The 24,266-nt window shown below is 38.7% G+C and overlaps 1 protein-coding gene across 2 annotated transcripts in view; it reads left to right on the top strand.

The window, feature by feature from the left end:
• Positions 1 to 24,266, top strand: part of pard3aa (par-3 family cell polarity regulator alpha, a) — a 415,020-nt gene that overhangs the window by 328,753 nt on the left and 62,001 nt on the right. For both annotated transcript variants that reach the window (XM_052542320.1, XM_052542319.1), the window contains one exon: positions 2,594 to 2,866. In XM_052542320.1, the coding sequence (XP_052398280.1) occupies positions 2,594 to 2,866 (273 nt within the window). The remainder of the gene's footprint in view (positions 1 to 2,593; positions 2,867 to 24,266) is intronic.

Genomic DNA, 24,266 nt, shown 5'->3' with positions numbered 1-24,266 from the left:
GTTGCATGCTTTTGTTTACTGTAGCAAGTTGGCATGGCAACTGTTTTTTTTTTAAGTTATTTGCGTTTTTTTTTTAAAGCGCTGCATTTCGTGTTTTAAGATGCAAAGACACATTCTAAGAGCATTGTTGAATTTTGAGATAAAATTAACAGAGTTTGAGAGATGAGACTGACTTTAAGTAATATGCATAAAGCTAGTTGCGATTTGGTCGGAGGCATGCTACAAATAATGTTTGATAAAGCAAAAAACTGCGGACCTGCCAATGTTTGCTTGAACTCCGGGTGATTTGTAGATTCAAATAGAGCCTGCAGCCTTAACTGCAATATTGTTTTAAAGTGAGATTGCAATAATGACTTATTATCCCGTTAACTTTGACAGGCCTAATTTCGACACAAAATAAATTTTTCTCCATGCACCAGTTACAATCTGATACATTTTTTTTTTTTTGATTGACAGTATTTATTCGGTAAACAGTAGTCTGATTGTTTTTATCAGTAAAAAAACATAAAGGAGAATTAAAACTCCCACAATGCGCACATACACCCATGAAAATATGCTGATGTTGATTTCCAAGGGCTTCCCAGACTATTAGCGTGAGACATAAATGCGCTGTTTCTAGCACGGCAAGTTGGATTCCCTCAAGCGGGATGGAGAGAGAGAGAGACAGTCAGTGGCATTGTAATTGTATTAGCCTGTGACCGAGAGAAAATGCTCATTGTGGCTAAATTAGATCGTACTTTTGAGAAAGTGTGGATTCACATTCAGTCTCTCACTGGGAAAATCCAACGTGTCTTCTGGGTCCAGGACTGCTGTCAATCAAACAACTGACAGATTGATGTCAGGGATCAGAGGTCAACTCTGACCTGGGGTGGTGAGGAGGTAGGGTACTTAAACACTTAGACATGCTCAGGTTTTTGTGATGGAGCATCCCTGGAGTCCTAGAGCCCATCTGGATCTGATGAGACGGGTGGGTACCAAAGACAGAGCTCACCCTACAGGAGGCTTTCCCCTGTCCGCACCAGCCTTTCCTCTTCTTCCACTACCGTTCCCATTCCTGAGTTTCTCCTTTCCCTTAACGTCTCTTAGAAGGACACATGTGGTCTGTTAGACACAAAAAGACTCATTCAGTTCTGCCCACCAGGACTGGCCTTTAAAAAACTCCTGAGAAAGAGGGAAGGCAGAGAGAGGCGTTTGGCGGAAGATCAGAGTGATGTGAAGAAGAAATCACTCCCTTCTTCTTGGGGAAGGTTCCCCACTGGCTGTTTTAGGGAATCTGTGAATTGACAAGCTTCTTCAAGGAAGTTGAAACAGATTCAGAAGTAGAGGCTCGAATGAACAGGGCTTCATCGATCTCACTTCCTTTTCCTTTTAGAGGAGTCCACTAGTGTTTAAAGGCCTCTAGATATAAAGCAGGCTTGGCAGGCGTTTAGCAGCCCGTGATGCCAGCAGGGGTCCTGAGCTCGGGGATTCTCCGTACAGTAGGGAGTCTCAACATGACCAAGAGGTCTGTATTATAATTCAATGCGTTTTCACATAAAAGCTTTGGCTCTTCATAGCTGTAATAGATGTTACACATTGCTGATGGACTAACAGCTATTGCTTTTGATGCTTGGTGCTTTATGAGGGCAGAATCACAAAGGTGGAAATAAATCCCAAGTTATAAACCACAGGGCGTTTTCACACTAGAGTACGGGGTGAAACGGAGTTTAACTGTAAAACCATTCAGCTGTAAAAATGTGGTGTGTCCATCCGGTAACAAAGAATAACCTTACACCTCGAAAGCGTTTGAATGTACATAGTTTTATCGTCATTACTGAAAAAAAATAATAATTAAAACACCTTCTATTATAGAATTTCCTGTTTGATTAAGCGAACAAGTCTTTACAACTTTAGAATGTTTTTTTAAAGAAACAACTTCACTGGCCAAAACAAACAAACAAACAAACAAACAAACAAACAAACAAAAGATTATCCAAACTACTTAACTTTCAACCTTTTTTTTTTGAGCAATTTTTGAGGTTGTGTTTCCCAAATTACATCAAAATGGATTTTCAATTAAAATAAACCAAAAAAAAAAAAACATATTCATTATAAAAGGTCAACTCAGTTATGTACGTATGCATTTTAATAATGTGTTTTTGAATACATCATTCACACATAGTCATGTCAAATTATCTTTATTTCTATAGCGCTTTAAACAAACCCTCGGTTTCACAGACAAGGTTTAAGCCTAGTCCCAGACTAAAATGCATGCCTGTTCTGTTTTAACTATAGGAAACATACACTGACATATTTCAAAATGTTAATATTTTTTTTTTCCCAAGATGCACACAAGATGTTTTTTTTTGTTTTTTTCTACGCCACTTTATAAAGTTTCTCAAATGTCCTAATTGAACTATGGCCTAAACCTGGCTTAACCTAAACCCTGAATAACACAGTCAGTCTTCTTCAGCTCAAGTCAGTTCATTGTGTTGACTTCAGTAAACGTGTTGATGTTGAAGACACACATTACAGAACCGATGTGAAAAGAGAAATGTTGCCACTGAACCTGAGAAAGCACTACACATCTAACCTCAAATGATGTTTTGTGTAGGATTCAAGCAAAGACCAGGGAGCTCCGAGAGCGACAGGCCAGAGAGCGAGACTACGCTGAGATCCAGGACATCAACCGAAACTTCAGCTCTGACGAGGAGCACACCTATGCTGGGATCGGCTCTCTGGACTCGTCCATGGACAGCAGTATGGACCTGAGCCATAACCCCGGTCCAGAGCGTCCTCAGAGCCCTCGAGACCAGGCCCTGCCTTTAGAGGCTCTCTACGCACAGGTCAACAAGCCCCGCAACGGACGCCCACCCTCCGTCGACAGGTAAGAGCTCAGCTTCTTATTCCCAGGGACTTTCATCCTTCAGAATCGTTGTGACGTGATGCACAGGCTGCTTTTATTGCTGAGACTTTGAGATTTCGTCAGGGCAGTTAAGTAATACTTGGCTGATGTAACGGGACAATGACAATGACACGTTCTTGACTTGAAAGAAGCAGCCTTGGTTTTGCAAAGCTTTGCATAATGCAAGCTAAAGTGTGTTTTCTCGCTGTTGTGTGCCGTCAGATATTTCTCATTTTGTAAGGCTGGATAGGGTGAAGGGCACCGTCACTTGTGAAGTTTCTTTTATTGTGCTGAGAAAAAGGAAGTTTCTTTATTTATGAAAGGAAGACTCTTTATTATCACGGATCATGTCAGATCCAACATCAACGTGTACAGAATCTCAGAAATCATTGAGTTTTAAAAAGAAAGAAAGGTCAACTTTATACTAGAATGCAATGTCGAATAACACTACAGTAAAAATGAAGTACATGTGCTTTAGTATGTCATTTAGTCAACACATCAAAATAAGTGCATTTCGATAAAGCATGATAATTATTAAAATAAAATGATTTAAATTTAAGTGTATTTAAATGTGTTAAGAAAACATTAAATTAAATTAAGCCATTAAAATTTCTCTCTTTGAATATTATTAAGTGGACTTTTAATTCATTATATATATATATATATATATATAATTATACAGTATTATACTCATTTGTTTTGGGAGTGTAAAATAAAACATGCAACATTAAAACAGCACTTTATACCTCTATTAAAAAAAAGAGAATTTTTTTTTATTTTTATTTGAAACATACTCTATTATTATTATAATTATCATTTATTATTGTGATTTTGATGTACAATTTTCATGATAATGCAATGTTTGAATTTAAAATGGTTTTCGAAGGATGAATTTTGAGATTTCAAGTGATATATCATTTCTGTTGATTTCTAAAGTGTGTAAAAAGGCAACAAAGGTCAAAAGGTCTGTTATGATGTAGGTTTTGGAGGGTGCACTCTTGCCATAAATTAATGTATTATTTTTTCTACGTATTTTTTTAACAAAGATTGGTAAAATATATATTTAGGAGTCTTAGACCTTTCCAGTGATATATAGTTTGTCATGATTAGATTAGGATTTAATTGTAATGTAGTGAAGTAAACGTAGGCGGCCCACCGAGGGGACGGGTGACAGATAACAGGTTTAACGTCTGCAGAACCATGATTTGCAACTTTGTTAGTGCAACTAGTTGGTGGTGTTAATATTTAGAAGAAGGAGCACAATGCATATGCCACTCTGGACAGAATGCATTGGTTTTTTTGGATTCTGTCATCTTTTCGAAGTTCACTAACAAGTAGTCATGGACTAAAAGTTTCAAAAGTTTGAATCTTCCAGACAGAAGTAGTTTCAGAGTTTCTCCTCTTCTGTGTTGATGCCAGCTTTATGATGTGTGTCTCAGATGCAGAGCATTGACCTACATTTGTTGTGGTGAAGTGAGAGTTGTTGTTTTTTTGAGATATTGAAGCTAAATATCCGTTTGTGCTGCTGTTGTTCTCCATCTTCCAGATTCATGGCTGGTTTTACGGTATTTATGACAAATTCACCACGAAACATCCATCAGTGTTTGAAGAATAAGGGAAACTCACTCTGTATTCACCGCAGTCTCTCTTCCTCTAGTGGTTATGACATGGTTAGCGGTTAGCTATGGAAATGCTACGAAAGGCCAGCGTGTCTTTTCTAAACAGTAATTACTCTCTCTGGGTTTATACTGGCGGCGGTTAATTGGCTCGTCAGCGGCGGTGAAGCAGAGGCACTGATTGACAGATGTCACTCAGGCTGTGACCTTTCCCAGGATGCAGTGGGAAGGGGATTATCATGTGACCAGCTGCTGTTCTCCCAGCGGCCCGGCTCTCATGAGATCAGCCGCTGGACATGGAAATGCTGTATCATTTAATAAAGGTAAAATCCATCATCTCTTATTTGGTCTTATCTTGGTAGAATAATACTAAAGTTAACTCTTCGTTCTCCAGGGTTAAAGAATAAACAAATGTTTATGAAACTATACGTTACATTTTAAACAGAGAGTGCAGTTGTGGAGTCTACTTTCCTGTTTAAAACGCTTATTTCAGAAAGCAGAGTTGTCGCAAACGTACCTGCTTGACATCTGATTACATGCAAATCATCCTGTGTATTTTTTAAATGAGGAGCTTGGAGCTTCACACTGCTTTGCATATCACTTAGAAGCAAGGCTTTGTGAAATACGTTGTAATATTTGTTGTCGTGCCTCTGGAATAAATTGCATACTTTCATTGGTGTTTGGCTGCGAGGCCTGTAATCTTTCTAAACGGCGTAATGCATTCACATTCAGACAGTCACATCACTCCATGTGAAAGGCCCGACTCCCTCCGTGAATCAAAACAAAGCCCAAACAAACATTTGCATTTCTAAATGAAAGCTAATAGAAGATCCATAGTGTCAGGCTCCTGAAATAAAGCGTCCTGGAGCGGGCGTCAGCTTTCGCTCATTATAAAGAGATGCGAGGGATTGGGTGAGGGTAGAAAGTTTGATCACAGATTTTCTCAGAGATGTTTTCTTGAACATTAGGTGTTTATTCTCTTAAAGAAGTAGCTCAGAGGGAAAGTGATTCCATCTCTTTGTAGATCACATTGGAGAAGAGGACTTCCTGTCTAGAATGCACAGAACAGGAAGTGGATAACTGAGGCCTGTCTCCACAGTAGAGAAGAGGAGAGAGCTCATGTTTCACCTGTTCATCCCAAATAAATAAAAAAACGGATAATAATTTTATATTCTGACATTATTTTAGCATATTTTTCTCCCCATGTCAATTATGCACAGAATTCACCCGTTCTCATTAATGTAAAAAAGGGTGGACATTTTAAATAATAATAAAATAATAATAATAGTTGATTTATATTTATTTTATTACCTTATATTTGACCTGGATTTGTTGCAGTGTGTTATTTTTTTAAATAAGATAATACAGTGTATTTAATTTGTTTATGATGGTAATAATAAGGTCAAATTAACCACAGCTGACCTTTATTTTACTTTACTTTACTTTATTTTTTATTTTTTTTATTTTTAATTTTTTTTCTGAATGTGGATATGTTTGCATGAGATAATACATTTTGGTAACCCTTTAGAATAGGTAATACCTATAAGTTGCTTATTAGCATGCTAATTAAGAACATATTAATGCCTTATTCTACTTGACCTTATTCTACATCCCTAATCTTACCCAACACCTAAATCTAACAACTACCTTACTAGCTATTAATAAGCAGCAAATAAAGAATTTATTGAGAGAAATGTCGTAGTTTATAGTTAACAAGTGTTACCTATTCTAAAGTATTGCCTACATTTTTTTCAGAAACTCAAAGTAATCATTTGAAATTCTATATAATAAGGTAAAATCTTAATAATGAGGTAAAATCAACCACAAATGGCCTTTAACGCTGTTGTTGTTATGTACTTACTGATATATATATATATATATATATATATATATATATATATATATATATATATATATATATATATATATATATATATATATATATATATATATAATTTATTTATTTACATTTAAGTATCCACTAACCAGAATGTCATTAATCTTTTTCAAAAGGTCAGCTTCAGATCTTAGGCTTGTTTGCACTCCCTCAACAGAAGTTAAAGTGCAGTGGCTGTGTTTGTTGGCTCACTGTAACCCTGTTTGCATTCATCTGAGCGGTGTGAACCAGCTTTAAGTCCCACTCAGAATCCCCTGGCAGCATCTCACAGCTCAAAGCTCTTGACACACAGTCTGAGTTTGCAGTTTCAGTCCTGAGAGTCAGTCGATGAGTTAGGAGCACAGAGGCGCTGTTGTGTGCCGTAGCCCCGAGCACTGTATTTCTCACACGCCGGAGGCTAAATCTACGACTGCTGTAACACAGCCCTCCTCCTCCTCCTCCATTGCAGTTTACTAGAGATTTGAGTTTGGGACCGTGCTCTCTTTAAATCTCTGCTAGCATCACCAATCTCTCTGGGTCGGCCACACATCTGCTGACTTCTGTGTGACCTGCGTGGTGTTTCTTTTACTTGTTGCATGGAAAAAGAGAGGGGGGATGCATTGAGGAGATGTGTTGTAAATTTTCCAGCAAATACATATCCATTTTGTTGGCCTCCATCATGCATTAACCTCGTCCAGTAAAAAGGAGGTGACACCATGATGATGTTGGATGCTATTAATAGAGGAATAGAGGAGTTTATTGGATATGGCCTACAGTGAAGTTAAACTGTGGTGCTGTTATGATATACAAGCTGAAGCATGTTGTGTGGAGTGTAAATAAGTAGTATAATATAATATAATATAATATAATATAATATAATATAATATAATATAATATAATATAATATAATATAATATGCTTGTATGTATTTATTTATTTAGGATGAAATGTGACCCAAATATGTTGATACTCAAAACAATAAATTGTATTATATATTTTAAAAATATTTATATATTATAAAATTATGTTGTCATTATCGTATATAAGCCGAAGCATGCAGTTAAAAAAAAAAAAAAGGTAATATTTATTTATTTATTTATTGGGGTAATAAATTGAAGTGACACATTTTATTATTTCTATTAATACTTATTATTATTATTATTATTAGTGTTAATATTAATAATAAAACATGCATAGGGCTTGTGGGCAAAGTTCAGTCATCCTCTTGCATCCCTCCCGTCTGTGACTGAGATTGTTGACCTTTGCATGGGATTTCATTTACTTCTTGTCGACGCAGCTACAACCCATGTCTGTAAAATCAATAAAAGTCTTTTTCTTTTTCTCCTCTTGGCCAAAAATGCATCTATAGAAGAAGAAGCCTTCTGTGGAAACAGAAAAACCACTTTATCTCACCGCTCTGCAGCTGAATAAATACACTCAGACTATTTCCAAATGTCTGGGTCCAGTTCGTCTGCCTTTAACAGCGTCCCAGTCGAAGGTCGGAGCGGCAGTAAAGCGTGGAGCGTCCCGGCTCTCGCCCTGTAAAAGCTTTGTAAGGTTTTACAGTCACTCTAAAGACAGACTCCATCATCCAGATTCTCCTTCTTTATTAGCACGTTTCATTGGTCCCCACTGAATGAATGAGAGGCTGTTCAGGATCTGTGAATGTGTTTCGAGTCCTGAGTCACGCTGCATTTCAGATCAGTCTGATACCAACCAAAACCAGGTTATTAGGGAGGAGAGAACAGCCGTTCGGTATGGTGTACTGTTGAGGACTCGAGTGTCCACCGATCAGCCGGTAAAACATACAGACGTGTGTCTTCATGTGGATAAAATTCCTTTTTAACTTGGGGTGTCAAAACAGATTTGATTCATGCATTTTATATGTTAATTGGGTCATGAAAATAAAACACCAACTTTAAAGGTACAACATAATAAATAAAAAAAATCTATATTATAATTTTTTTTTAAATTCAGTTTTATTATTAGATTTTTTTTTTTACCTTTACTTTTTCTGTTCTTTCAGAATAAAATGCTAAATTAATTTTTCAGTAAGACATGTAATGTGTATCAGATAAGAGCTCAATCTTTATCTAATGCTGTTTGTTTTTTTATTTTTTTTTGTTGTTATTCACTTTATCATTTTTTTTTTTTTTGCTTGTTTGTTGCAGGTTATTTAGTTTTTATTTGAATGTTTGTTTTTATTAATTTAGTTCTGTTTAAGTTAATGTGCTTACTAGAATATTTTAGTTTTTTATTTTGATAATCCTTTTTTTGTTCGATTTTTGTGTTTTTTTTTCTGTTGTTTTTCTATCATTATTTTCTATATATTAGTGTTATTTTAGTGTCATTTGTGTACTGGTATAGTTTTTGTCCATATTTTGAACATTTAAATATTTTTAGTAAATAGATGAAATTAGTAATTAGATTTTTAGATTTTTACTTATTTAATTAAAATATATATTTTTTTAGTTTTGGAGTTTAGTTTGTTTATAGTTTTATTTATGTTTTCATTCAAATGTCCTCATTTAGGTATTGTTTCCATTAATGATAACAATACCTTTGCATGCTGGTGCTGTGTGCTCTGAATTTTTTTATATTAGCAAAGTTGAGCATAACCGGACAATCATAAGATCTACAAATCATTTTGGAATCAATCCATGACATCTTAAATTAGAATTGATTCTCAGTATTATTGTGAATGTACTGTTATTTCTGATCTTATTCTCTGTGGAGTTAAGGTCTGTTGTCTCAGCGTCTGGTTAGCTTAGCATCATAGTTTTTCCAGCCTGTTTTTAGCGAGTGTGAGTGAACGTTCGTATGCGTGTGTTACATATGGCTGAGATATAGAGCTCCCCACAGAGGGCAGGACTGAATGACCTGTGTTTTCAGAGAGAAGCTGACGGGACGTAGCTGTGCTGGAGTTGTGTGTATGGAGTGGAGAGCGCAGGATGATATTTCGGGGAGCGTGAAACACACTGTCACGTCTGTGATGCACATGATGTGATTGACAGCTGCTCCCATTAGAGCGAGATCCTCTAAGCCACTCGAGTCATGTGAGATGAGAGCGAGAGCTCATGGGAGCAGGAGCATCTCTTCTCTTCACCTCTCCTCTCCTCCTCAAAATCCAATCCTTCCTGACTTTGCACACTGCATCAATTGGATTATGAAGTGCAATAACTCAATAGCTGTTGATGAAATTTTAGCAGCTGCCGGTTTTGTGCTCTTCCCTTTTTCCCTTCTTCATTATTATGCACCTCCATGGTGTCAGGGTTTTGGTAAGGGAGGAACTCAAGTGCAGACAGGGATTCTCAAACAAAGGGTTTATTACAAAAAGGGGAAAACAAAACCCACGAGGGGGAAAACAGGACTAGGGCAGATACAGAAATACTAAATAGGACTGACTCGACAAGATAAACAAAGACTCAAAACAGGAGAACACTGACTACAAATAACACTCACGGTTATACAGGGACTTCAGAGGTACAATCACAAGTGTAGAACACATAAGTAGTACAATGAACCGACGCAAGACAGAGCACACTAGGAGATCTAAATAGGGGGAACAATCAAGACACGACAGGTGGCACAGATGGGACAATCAAGACACGACTAGGTTAACAAGGGGGGCGGGGCAAGGGAACGAGACAACACAAGCACATGGCCCAAAGACAAGGCCATGCGCTTGTACACAAAACACGGGTCTGTCATGATCCTGCCTCAAGACTAGGAAAAATCAAGGACACGAGGGCAGAATCATGACAGAACCCCTCCCTTAAGGAGCGGCTTCCAGACGCTCCTCAAGGGAACATCAAGCACGGGACACGACTGACATGACAGACTGGGACACCGACACAAACCAACAAGACATGACAAATAATAACAAAGGCAGACATGAATACACGACGGCAGGGTTAGGGTGACAAATCAAAAAAAACAAACAGGGAAGGGGAGGGGGCGGGACCACAAAGTTCATGGGGGACAGACCAGGGTGAGTGGGTGGGGCAGGAGTTTTAGGAGGACAGGACGAAGGCTGACGACGGGGGGTACGGGCAGGTCTGGGTGGTGAGGGGCGGGGAGGGGTCTCGGGACAACTGACAGGGGACATGATAGGAGCAGACAAGGGACGCGGGGCAACACTTACGGGACGCGGGGCAAGACTTACGGGACGCGGGGAGACGACAGCTGGACACGGGGGGACAACATCTACTGGACACGGGACGACAACATCTACTGGACACGGGACATCTACGGGACACGGGGCAACATCTACTGGACACGGGGGGACAACAGGACACGGGACATCTACGGGACACGGGGCCACATCAACAGGATACATGACTTCATCAGCAGGACACGGGGCAACACTCACGGGACACGGGGAGACGACATCTACGGGACACGGGGAGACGACATCAGGACACTCGGGATTTCTGGGGACAGGGTCTGAGGACAAGACAGGACTGACGGGGACTTCTAGGATACGGACAAGACTAGACAAATAATCAGAAAAGGCTTTAGCCGCTAAGACAATTGGCATCTCCTTACGAGATGAGATACACTGAACTAAAGTCTTTGCTGCAGAGTCGGCCGCGGCACTCTCCTGCGCTCTCACGACTGCCGACTTGCATACTGCCCTCTTCTTTGCCGGCTCGGGCACGCCAGTGCTCACCGCTGCTGGCTCGGACACGCTCACCGCTGCGGGCTCGGGCACGCCAGCGCTCACCGCTGCTGGCACGGGCACGCCAGCTCTCACCGCTGCTGGCACGGGCACGCCAGCTCTCTCCGCTGCTGGCACGGGCACGCCAGCTCTCTCCGCTGCTGGCTCGGGCACGCTCACCGCTGCTGGGTCGGGCACGCCAGCTCTCTCCGCTGCTGGCACGGGAACGCCCACCGCTGCTGGCACGGGCACGCCAGCGCTCTCCGCTGCTGGCACGGGCACGCCAGCGCTCTCCGCTGCTGGCACGGGCACGCCAGCGCTCTCCGCTGCTGGCACGGGAGGAGACAGGGTCACAGGACCAGCAGGCCCCCTCTTCCTCCTCTTCCTCCTTGGGCGCGGTGCAGAGGCCACAGCTGGGTCAGAGGCGGGTTGGGGGAGTTTGGTCTCGGGCAGGGCAGTCTCGGAAGCCGAAGACTCAGAAGTTGACTCCCATGAAAACCGTCTCCCTCGTTTCATGGGGAGACTGCTGGCTGAGGAGGGCACCTCAGGACTCTGGGAGGGGCTTGCCTGACCCCCCAGGGTTGCCACGGCCAGGACACGACCCTCCGGGATCGCCGGCAGCTGGGTAGGTGGGGACCTCTGGGGCTCCTCCTCTCGTCCGCTCGCTCCGGAACGACCTCCCCTGGTCCCCCGGAACACCACAAGGCGAGAGCCCTTAAAACAATCTCGCTGGCTGGCTGATGCCATCCAGCATTGCCTCCTGTCTGCTGAGTTCCTTGGTGGTCGGTTCATTCTGTCAGGGTTTTGGTAAGGGAGGAACTCAAGTGCAGACAGGGATTCTCAAACAAAGGGTTTATTACAAAAAGGGGAAAACAAAACCCACGAGGGGGAAAACAGGACTAGGGCAGATACAGAAATACTAAATAGGACTGACTCGACAAGATAAACAAAGACTCAAAACAGGAGAACACTGACTACAAATAACACTCACGGTTATACAGGGACTTCAGAGGTACAATCACAAGTGTAGAACACATAAGTAGTACAATGAACCGACGCAAGACAGAGCACACTAGGAGATCTAAATAGGGGGAACAATCAAGACACGACAGGTGGCACAGATGGGACAATCAAGACACGACTAGGTTAACAAGGGGGGCGGGGCAAGGGAACGAGACAACACAAGCACATGGCCCAAAGACAAGGCCATGCGCTTGTACACAAAACACGGGTCTGTCATGATCCTGCCTCAAGACTAGGAAAAATCAAGGACACGAGGGCAGAATCATGACACATGGGGCTTGTTGGAATGATAATTGGCCCAGAAGGTCATTAATCCCAAAAGATGAGTGCTCTTTTGTGTTTTGTTTTATTTTATTTCTGTTTGTTTTGTGTTTGTGTGTGTGTGTGTGTGTGTGTGTGTGTGTGTGTGTATATATATGTGTGTGTATACATATATGAGTAAATGTTATTTTTTTATTAGTTTTAGTTTATTTAGTTTCAGGTATTTTGAAATATAAAGTTAAACTATATTAAAATGGCACAAACAGTGTATTTTATTTCAGTTATCATTTTTATTTAGTGTTTATTTCTCTTTTTTTTGTTTAAAATAAGAGCCATATACATATGTATTTCTGTAGTGAACTGGATTTTGTCTGCTGTTTCTTGTTGACTGTTGAATATGTTGCTGATTAATAACTTGCAGAATTATCAACTACGCTAACTATTCAATAATTAAGTGTTTAATGGACAGAGAAGATGTTGGATGAAATGAGTCGTCTGAATCCAGCTGAAGTCTAGATTCACCTGTGGATTCAGAGCGAGTCCAGACTTTCTTCACTTCCCTGATGCTTTATCGTTCTGTCATAAAGGCACATTTTCCTCTCTTTTACAAATGTGATTATGAGATTTCCTGACTCGATAACGCAGCCACGGCTCGACTGCATTACCAGCATACATGCACCTTAATTAATCTACAACTAGATTCATCGTAATTGTGGTGGTGATTTAATAGTATTTATAATTTTTATTTATTTTATTTTTTTTGTCTACTTAAATCAATTAGAGCACCATTATATCGCTGGAGCACATTTGTTTAAATACTTTTTGTGAATAATTGATGTGTAAATAGATGAAGTGGTGGAGATGGCTGCATACGTCGGCGTGCGTGAATGTTTAATCTGTTCTTTCATTAAGCCCAAGGGAAAGTCAAATCTCATATATATCTCTCAAGCACAGTCTTAACGGCGCTGGCTTTGATTACGGTCATTTCAGCTGCTTACATCAGCAGCAAAACATCTCCAAATACTCCACTCATTGCTTCCTCTGCTGGTTACAGATGCTGCCTGCTGAGACGCGTCTCGTATATATATATGTATGTATATGTGTGTGTGTGTGTGTGTGTGTTTGTGTGCGCACTGTGTATGCTGATAGTCTGCAGTGTTTTGGAGTATGAAAAGCCAGTGAATTTTATGACATGTCTGTTATAATTTTTGGTGCATTTTAGTGAGCGGTCCCTCTGGGATGGACGGGATGAGATGGAATGAGAGGTGAGCGATTTGCCCTCGGTTTGCACCATTACATTAATTTAGGAAAGCAAACAGGACGAGAGGAGCGGCGCACATCCCAGCTACCTCATCTCACATGTATGCAAACACACATGAAAGAGTAGGCCTCATCAGAACGCATGTACGGTATGTTTGATCCGTGTCTCTCGAACGAGATGCTGAACGCTGTTATAATGAACTTGCAGCGGGAAGATGAAAGCAGAGAGAGCTTGCGTGCATTGTGTGCTTCTGCCAGATGAAATCTAATCAAAGTGAGTCTCCTCGTCCCACATCTGGGCTAAAAGATGATTCACTCCCAGCACACACACACACACACACACACACACACTTCATCTATGACTGCACAGGCCAAACAGAAGCACTGCTGGTTTCACAATGAGTTCACACTCATTTTAAATCTAATTCTACGCTCTATTAACAGTGTTTGCTTTGTATAAAGAGAGACACAGCTGTAAACATAACTGCAGGAATCACTGATGGGCTCTTCTCTTGTTCAATGATCTAAAATGTCAGAACTTGTTAGAATGAGAGCTCCAGACTTGTTTTATATAAATATTTGCATATTTACGTCGACAGCGTTTAAGGACAGAGAATACTGCTTATGTTTTCTATACTTTTTTACCTTTGTTACTTTTTTTTGTGGTGTGACAAGCTCAGAATGCATATTTTTATATAGACAGACTTTTATGAGGTCATGTCATGTGATGATGCAGCATACTACTTTCTAAAATGATCACATCCTTTTTAAATAGCATGCAGTCAGCAGTATGCTAGTACTTCATTCTGAACAAAGCTTTTGTCAATGAAATGAGCAACTCCTGAAAACAGCTTTTTAATTGTAAGGAATAAACTATAATGACAAATGCCTAATTTAAACTATGAGAGCATTTTTAATGAAACCGACAATAAAATTGCATCATTTGTGGTACAAATAAAGGCTAAAATGCAATTAACTGTGCAGAAGAAACTAAGACGAGTTCTTTTCTTCTTGCCTCGGGATGTTATAAAATCGAATACGATCAAGAGAGGAATGCCTAGTGCTTTATTCGATTCTTGATGGCAAAAAGATCACATCTTTAACCCTGCGTGAAGCCATGATGAATGCACCCTCGTAAGTGTGCGAGAGAGAGAGTAGATATTAGAAATCTCTCCGTAATGGCCTTTTCTAGGTCACCGGTGTTTCTCTCTATATTCTGTCTTCTACTGTATGTTTGAGATTGTCCCGACAGTTTTCTTATGATGGATAACCCAATTGGTTAACGTAATCACAGACCCCTCAGCTAACATAACATCCCGGCTCTCATCCTCCCATACACTTCTTCAAAAACAAATCACATGAGATGATTTAGCGTCCCCTTCTTAAGCTTTCTTCCCCTCTTTCTCATGCTGTCTTGCCTGTTCCCTCTCTTTCGGTGCTCATTTACACATCTCATCCACCGGCAGCTCTATGTGCATCATATTCTTGTTTGTTTAATATCGTCGGCGCTGCTTTCTCCCCGTTTTACTTGTGTAAATTAATTTAATTTTCTTTGTGTATTGTCAGTTAGGGAATCTGTGTGTTGTTGTGAACTCGTGTTTCATAGTTTTAGCCTGGACAATATATATGCATGACATCCAATGTATACAAAAAAAAAAAACTAATAAATATAAATCAATCAATCAATATCGTACATACCATGATTTTAATGAACTTTGATTTTGCTTATTATTCGGTTTGCTTCTGCACAAGACTGCAGTAGTCACCTAATTCTGCATCCTGAGACAGATATTTTAATAGTGTCTAACTGATTAAATAATTTGTTTTAATATATAATTAATAGGGATGCACTGATAGGATTTTTGGGGGCTGATAATGATACCGATTTTAACAAACACTTATCGGCTGATACCGATACTGATACCGATATTTGTCACTTGCTCTCTTTTTAGAAATTTTAGCATCAAAACAGATAGTATTTTGATCATGTTTTAAATCAGCAAAGTTCAAAAACACCTACATTAAATTATACTGCATCATCAAATATTTTTTAATGAACATGGATTGGATCTATTTAACATTCAGCAGGCCTTCATGTATACAACAGAACAAAGATACAAATTAAATAAACAATGCTTCTTAGGTAGGTTTAACAGTTTTCACGTACAAATGTAAAATAACACTTCACTTTTTAAATAAATACATATCAATCCTTTATTGTAACAGACTTTATTGTGATTAATCTTATAATGTGTTTTTGTATACTGTACATATTAATACATTTTGTAAGTTTAAATATGTATGAGATCTCCTTTACTTAGACGTGACTCTTATTTTGATGGGTTTTCTAGTCTACAGAGCTATATGGGTAAAGAAAGGACGCAGTTTGTCCGTAGGGGTTAAGCACCTCCTGAAAATACACAAGATCTATAAATATATTTATTTACTGTTAGTAAGTATTTGTGTAATTTGCTGTATGTTGATGATTGCAATGCAATGGAGTGAAAGAGTTTAATGTGCACTTCTCGTGCTGTGTTTTGTTTAGCTCTTATTGTGGTTTTGTTTGGAGTGAAAAAGGAATCTCAGTGTTTCGGAGTCTTACTCACTCTGACATGTTACCCTGTTTGATTTGGCCCTCATTGTCCCGCTGGCATTTTTGCTGCCCGGTCCTCTCCACTGGACCCCCCTCCATTCTTGGCAGGTGTGGATTTGTGAAGGTGACCCTGGCATCCTTTTTTGCTGATCTGGCAGCTCTGGGCTCGGTCGGGACGGGCCGAGTGAGACGTAGCTCTTCAGAAACTGGCTGACGTTGGACAGAACTTGGCTAGGACGTAAGCAGTCCTCATGTGGAATATAGAAAAGTGTGCCAACACTCTCTGTCAGTCCAAACACACACACACACACACACACACACACACACACAGTCTGCTGGCTCCATCGAGGTCTTTTGACAAGGTGCAAGCAGACAGGTGAGGCACGCTCGCTATTTCTTTCCATTAGTAATAGACTCGGGTTACTCAAGCTGCATCTGCCTTGCAGATGGATGAGTTAGAGTGGATGTTTTTGGAACCACATAATCTAATTTGGACAACACTGGAGGTCTACCATAAACAAATGGCCATAAGTGGATGCTTCGGGTTTCAAAGGGAAAAGAACCAAACTGCACTGATTGATTTTGCCTTTCACAAGAACCCAAGGAAATTACCTGGAGTAGAGTTTCCGATTTCTTCATTTAAGCGAATTCATCCCTAGAATGCATAAAAGGATTCAAACCAACCACAAAGACTTTTAATGAAGAGGACAAATAGAGCATTTTTTAATCATTCCACATCTCTTTTATTTTTTTCTTTTATTTATTTTTATTTTTCACAAGAACCTATAATAAACTGAGTTCTAATTTCAAAAATGATTTCAAATAATCTGCAAAAATTACCATCAAATTCAAATTTATTGCATAAACACGTTATAATTATAAGTAGTTATACTGAATTTCATTTACCTATAATTATGGTATTACTATTACATAAAAAATGAACAAATCATAATCATATTCCAACATTATTTAATTGCATTGAAAATGAAGATAAGATTGAATGAAAGAATTCCACTGAATCCAACGCAGGTCATTTGAGCCCCCTCATGCATTCATGTAGGATTTTTGGCTTTCAGTGTTCTGGGTCGATCTCATAGTTCCTGGTTGTTGTAACATCACTGTTTTTTTTTTTTCAAATCTGAAACCCACTGGCTGTTTACCGGGGTTTAATTAAATTTACCTTGCCCACCACTGTGCCAAGCGGCTTGAGTTCTTCTCCTTCTGAGCGAACGGGATTAGTTTGCTATTTTGAAGCATATCTCAGTTTTCTCTCATTGTTTCATGCCATTGTCAATCAAATCCCTTATTCCGGACAAACCAGCGGCTGTAAATCGGATCACGCAGAACTTCCATTGTAATTCAAAGGGTGTTACCATGTAGAATCAGAGGAGTGAGAAATAACATGTTCCTCAGTTGATTAAAGCACAGCCGGAATTTGGGAGGAAAGCGAAGGATTTATCGCCACTTACAAATGATTGCGACTACTGGGCAGAACGGCTTTTGTGAAGAGCGTAATGGTTCCATTTGTTTGCCGGCGGCTTTGGCTTCGGGTTGAGGATGAGTTTGTGTTTCATTCATGAAGGGATAAGTCTCTATGGATATATTCGTATTTCGGGGATTCACCGTTATTATGCTTCTTTCGGAGAGTTCATATATTTGTTGTCTGTAGGCAGTTGGCAAACTCTGAGATGCTGCTGTTGATTCCCACAAAAACACAGCAATCATGTACCGAGGAACTCAAATATACTGGAGAGAGCTTTCCATTGATGACGAGATCAGTATATATTTCACTAGTGGATGTTTGTTTTTGTGAAAAGTGTGTTCATCCCATAGGTGTGATGGTTTTTATACTGTACAAACTGTATATTCTATGGCCCTAGACCAACCTTACACCTAACCCTAACCCTCACAGGAAACTTTTTTCTCCAAAAAACTCATTCTGTATGATTTATAAGTGTTTTGAAAAATGGTGACATGGGTTATGTCCTCATAAGTCACCCTCTCCTTGTAATACCTGTGTCATTCCCATGTCATTATATGTCACAAAAACAAGAGCACACACACACACACACACATATATATATATAAGTCTAAATGCCATTGCATTTTGTATTTATATTTTTGTTTGAACCTTTTTTGTTTAATTTGCTTTTAAACAGCAGACGGTCGAGAGTTCAACTGGAGACTCCACTGAAATGCCTACAGACTCCAAGTGATTGCTGGCTTAATTGTTTAAACAATGACCAATTAGTTAAAAATTCATGTTAAGAGTTAGAAAAATCAACCTAAAATAGCCTAGTGATGCTATCTGATGTCTGAAGTCTGCTGTCGACGCCAGAGGTCTACAAGTAGGTCTATGCACTAAATTTGGAAATGAAACAAAAAAAGCTTGTTTTCTATGGGAAATGTTCTGAGTTCTCTCTCTGGTGATTTGTTTTTGGGATGGGAGAGCTAATAACAGCAGCGCTCTAATGAAATCAAGCTAACCGAATTGCTCTCTTGACTGGCTAAACCTCTTGCAAATCCTCAGCAGTTAAATTGGAAAATATTTCTCCCCATCATCCTCAAAGACAGTCGGTGCTCTCATAAACATGTGACAGGTCTCAGAATAGATGATTATGACTCACATACACACACTTGCAGGGCCTTATCATTAGTGCACCACTTTCTGTCTGTCTGTCCTGGATAAAAGGAGAACAGACAAGAGAACGGGTCTATATACAATATTATGGTGAAACATTAAGAGCCACGGGGGGCCATCTGTCATTATAAACCCTCTACATGCTCATTTCTGCTTTGTTTTCTGCTGTGTTAATAGCCGTGTTTTACTGTGCTCACAGTAGCAATTAAACTGACAGCCAGCCAGTCAGCTGACGTTTGAGCACTGAATCATGGAAGGAGATTTTGGTGCTGATTCTCAGAGGTCGACAGTTTAACAAGCTAAAACAGTAAACTGACTGATGGTTAACGCTGATCTAGTGCCTCTTGTGGTAATGCAAAAAAAATGTCATTGTTTATCAAAAGATGCTAACAGTTTAGGGGAAGGAAGTGGAGATGAAACCAGTGCAGATAGCCGGGAGGGTGAGAGTGAGCGTAGGTTACGTCGAAAGATGACATGTGGAGGGGTAAGTGATGTGTCAGGGATCATGTTGAGGTTAAGAGTGAGGAGGAAGTGATCCGACGTGTGCAGTGGAGTAACCAGAACATGATCAGTAGAGCAGTTTCGTATATAAATAAGGTCCAGCTGGTTGCCTGATTTGTGAGTAGCAGTAGTTGACACTAGGTTGAGATCAAAAGAGGCAAGCAGAGTGTGGAAATCGGCAAACAGAGGTTTATCTAGATGGATTTTGAAATCTCCAAGCATAACTAGGGGAGTACCATCCTCAGAAAAGGTTGAGAGCAACACATCTAATTCATCCAAAAAGTTACCCAGTGGTCCTGGGGGTCGATAGACAACTACAAAATGTATTTTAAGATGGTAACAGTAACTGAATGAGATTCAAAGGAGCTGTTGATACCCAAAGATGGTGAAGGATTACATTCCCAATCATTAGAGATGAGCAGACCAGCACCTCCACCTCTTCCAGTCAAACAGGGGGAGTGGGAAAATGAGAAATTATTAGAGAGTGCTGCAGGTGTAGCAGTGTCCTCTGGTTTGATCCAGGTCTCTGTTAGGGCCATGAGATGAAGCTTTGAATGACTAATAATAGAAGTAATGAAATCGGCTTTGTTTACAGCAGACTGGCAATTCCAGAGACCAATAGAAACAGAAAGTAGTGTATTAGCAGACATAGGCAAAGTGTGCAGGTTGTTAAGATTGTGCTGCCTGCATAGTGATGTGTGGTTGAGTGGTAGTGATAGTAGGGATCTGGAAACACATAGTAAGAATAGGTTATAAAAACTGAAACAGAAGTGAAACAAGTCAAAACAATACTTACATCCCTTGCCGGTGTCTCTGCCCGGTGGAGTCGCACGGTACACGCCTGCGTTGTATACAAACCTTTTTTATACCCGTCAGACAAAACAGAAATTCGGAAATTACTTTTCAATTAATATTTTCGTTCAACAAGGATGTTTTTTATTTAATCAATAGTGTTTACAATGTTACAGCACAACTGTTTTAATAATCTTCATGTTTCTTGAGCAGTAAATCATCATATTATTCTGATTTCTGAAGATCATGTGACTCTGAAGACTGGAGGAATGATGCTGGAAATAGCTTACCAGATATTAACATAAAAAACAGCTGTTTTAAATTATATATATAAATCACTGTATTTCTGTTTTTACTGGATTGTAACAAATGAATGTAGCCTTGATGAGCAGAAGAGAACATAAAACACACTTTGAATGGTAGTGGACTATTATCGTTGTTAGATTATGTTAATTAATAATGCATTACTTGTACAAACTTATGTAGAAGTACTCGATTTATAGAAATTGAAATGTAGAACATATGTAGAAACTAACTTTAACTGAGACAAATAAATGCTGTAAATGTAACCAGCTGGATGTACATTATCCCTTACTTAACTGTTATCATAAAAAGTATTAAATATAATGTTTTAATTCCCATTACTTCCCATTAACTGTCACCAAAAAAAAAAAAAAAAGTCCAACCCTCCAGTCCAGTTTTTATGTCTTTGAGTCAGAAACAAAGCAGTACCGATGTTAAATGCATTGTGGAGTCTGGGAGAAATCTTCAGGCATCTCTGAGATGTGAGTGCCCCGCTGCAGTAAAATGTGTTTACGAGGCTGTTGTGCCGTGGTGTTTCTTTTGTGTACGAGCACAGGTAGCAATAAAGAGCCTCTCGCTCTGGCTGATGGCATTACACGTGCTCTTTGAATGTAAAAAACACACTGTTGCTCTCTTTTATTCCTCTCACATTTTTCGATTTCCCCCATAATCTGTCCCCGGCAGACAATGAATAAATGCATGATGAGCCGAACGCTGTTTGAGAAGCTACCTGTAAAGCTTTAGACACAGCGAGTGTGAAGACGAGGATGAAGGATATTCACGAGTTGTGTCTCTTTGTTAGCGCGGAGGCCGCTTTGTCTTTCTCCAGACTGATTGAGTGGTGTGTGTGTGTGTGTGTTTGGTTCGTCTCTGTGTGTGGGCAAACATCGAACTTCTAATGATTTCGAATGTGCCTGGAAACCTCTAATAGAACATTACAGATCGTTCAAAAGGTTTTCTCCATCTCTGACATGGTGATGGGATGTAAAAATGCTCCTGAAATTAAAACCAATGTGTCTCCCAGGCTTTGGCAGTAATATCCAGCCCTTAAACCTTGGCTCTGATGTGAGATTCATTTCCTACACTTTCCTGCATTTCTGTTCTTATAGAGGCCCGGCTCATAATTGGACTCAATAAAACATTGATGGTTCAGTCATATGGGCCGATGACATCATTCCACAGCGGCGAAAACAGTGTCGTGATTTACACTATTTCAACTTCATTTTTTTCTAATTATTATAATTACACATGCAGTTTATATGAACATATATTTAAGTATACATGCAAATTTTGCAAATAACAATTTAAATGTAACTTTCTTTATTTTTTTCTTTCTTTCGGGAACCTCATGTAATGTTAGTCAAGCTATGTTTTATTTCATCAGAACAGTGATCACTTATATTTATAAGTGTAATCATAATTTGGTAACACTTTAGAATAAGGTTCCATTAGTTAATGTTAGTTAACTACTTTCGTTAACATGAACTAAGCAAGAACAATCCTTCTACAGCATTTATAAGTCTTAGTTCATGTTAATTTCAACATTTACTAATGCATTATTTAAATCAAAAGTTGTGCTTGTTAACATTAGTTAATGCACTGTGAATTACCATGAACTAACAATGAATAACTGTATTTTCATTAACTAACATTAACGAAGATGAATAAATACAGTAATAAATGTGTTATTCATTGTTTGTTCATGTTAATTAATACATCAACTAACATTAACTAATGGAACCTTATTCTAAAGTGTTACCCATAATTTTAATTATGCATGCATGTTTTATGAACAATTATTGTAAGACCTAATATTAATTTAGAAATCAATCAAATATTTGTATTTCATATTCAGCTTACTTATTACTTCAGTTCACATAATACAATAATTGCCCATATTAATTACTGTATGCATATTTTGTGGCTCACTTATGTTGTAAATCAGGTGCCAAAACAGTAATGATTATTATTATTTTTAATTTCATTATTTAATTTAATTTTTATTTAATCTCGTCTCATTTAATTATTCTTTTTGTAATATTTTTATTTATTTTTTTATTTCATTTAATTTCAAACGTAATTTTTTAAGACAGTGACCCCAGATCATTCAGGTCTGTTTTATCATGAAGTGCATCATGGGAAATGTTCTAATGTTTTGTCCTGACCAATCACAGTTGCTCTCTCTCAGATCCGCCCCCTTCCCATGACCTCTCTCCAGAGGTTTGCTGCTTTTCACAGCTCCCAACTTCTGCATTTTCTGCTTATAAAGCGACAGACTCCATCACAGCCTGCTCTGTTTCTCTCTCTCTCTCAATCTACTCCTTCTTTCCGCCGAGTGCACAGGCAGACTGAACGAGAAGCTCAAAGCTGATTAGTCAAACTTGTGATTTCCAATTTCAGACCCCAGACACAAATCCCACACACACACTTAATATTCATGCGGAGGGGCCCGAGCTCCAGACCTCCGCTCACCAAATCACACTCATTTAATCAGCTTATTCAAAGAGACGAGCGAGAGAGAGAGACGAGGAAGAGGTGAAGACGAGGAGGAAGAGTGAAGAAGCAGTGCTGTTTACAAAGAGACGACAGAACTAGCACCACATTCAGTAGAAACACAGTTAAAAGGGTTTTCTCCCAGATAATCACACCCATTTCTCATATTATAGATCTGAGAAGTGAGATCTTTGTAATAACCGGGGGTTAAATGGGGTTTTTGATGCGAGTCAACCTAAAATCTGGTAGTGATTCTCGTGTGATTCTAAAAACCAGACAGGAGCATGTGTGGATGGATTGCATTGACAATCATTTGGGCTAATTCAGAGCCTGATATTAACTCACTCTATTTGTCTGTCTCTGCCTACATCAATTAAGTGATTAGAAGAAGCAGTGGCCTTCGTCAGAGTCAGTCCTGTGGGTGTTGTGTGTCTCGCTGGACCTCAGGCAGAAAGATGTCGTCCTCTCTGCTCTCTGTCTCTATCCTGCGCTGGACTCATTCTGACTGACTGAAACTGACTCTGAGGGCTTTGTCATCATCAGCAATAATACACACGGCATTCTTTACATTTTATAAAGATAACGGTGATTATATACACATCCCATTGTTCAATCTAAGTATATGGGATTTGATGTTGTTGATTATTATTTGAATAATCATCATCATCATCATCATAATTGTTGTTGTTGGTGGTAGTGCAATTTACTAAGCAATATGTAATTTATATATATATATATAATGAAACAATTATATAATATATAAATTGTAAAATTGTCTATTACTACAACTAATAATGTTTTCATTTTATTTGCTGTTTTATAAAAAAAAAATATTATATACTTCTGACATTATATAACATTTGTTATTGCTGTTGTTGACCCTGATAGTAATAATAATAATAAGAATTAAGAATTATAATAATGCTGGAATTGTTTTTTTTTAAGCAAAACATAATAAAAAAAAATGCTTTTTTGTTGTTGACCCTGGTATTATTAATAATAATAATAATAATAATAATAATAATAATAATGTTATTGTTATTTATTGAGCAATATTAAGTTTATATAAAAATAATTATATTACATATATTTCTCAATATATTAATTGATAAATAAAAAAATAAATAGAGTAGAAAGAATACAGCTAAATGCATTTCATAGATGATAAGAAATATTTTTTCATGTCAATTTTTCCCAGTAACTATTTAAGTGTGACAACCAGTTATTTGTGGATCCTGTTGTTGGGATAGAAAGATTACCCTTAAAAAAAAAAAAAAAAAACGTGTGTATCTGATGACAGTGAAACGGATGCATTCATGGTGGATTTTAAATGACAGAGTTTGAATATTAATTGATGTCAGTA

This window comes from Carassius gibelio, chromosome A24 (assembly GCF_023724105.1).
Source record: "Carassius gibelio isolate Cgi1373 ecotype wild population from Czech Republic chromosome A24, carGib1.2-hapl.c, whole genome shotgun sequence".
Lineage (NCBI taxonomy): Eukaryota > Metazoa > Chordata > Actinopteri > Cypriniformes > Cyprinidae > Carassius > Carassius gibelio.
This window is presented reverse-complemented; position numbering and strand designations above follow the sequence as displayed.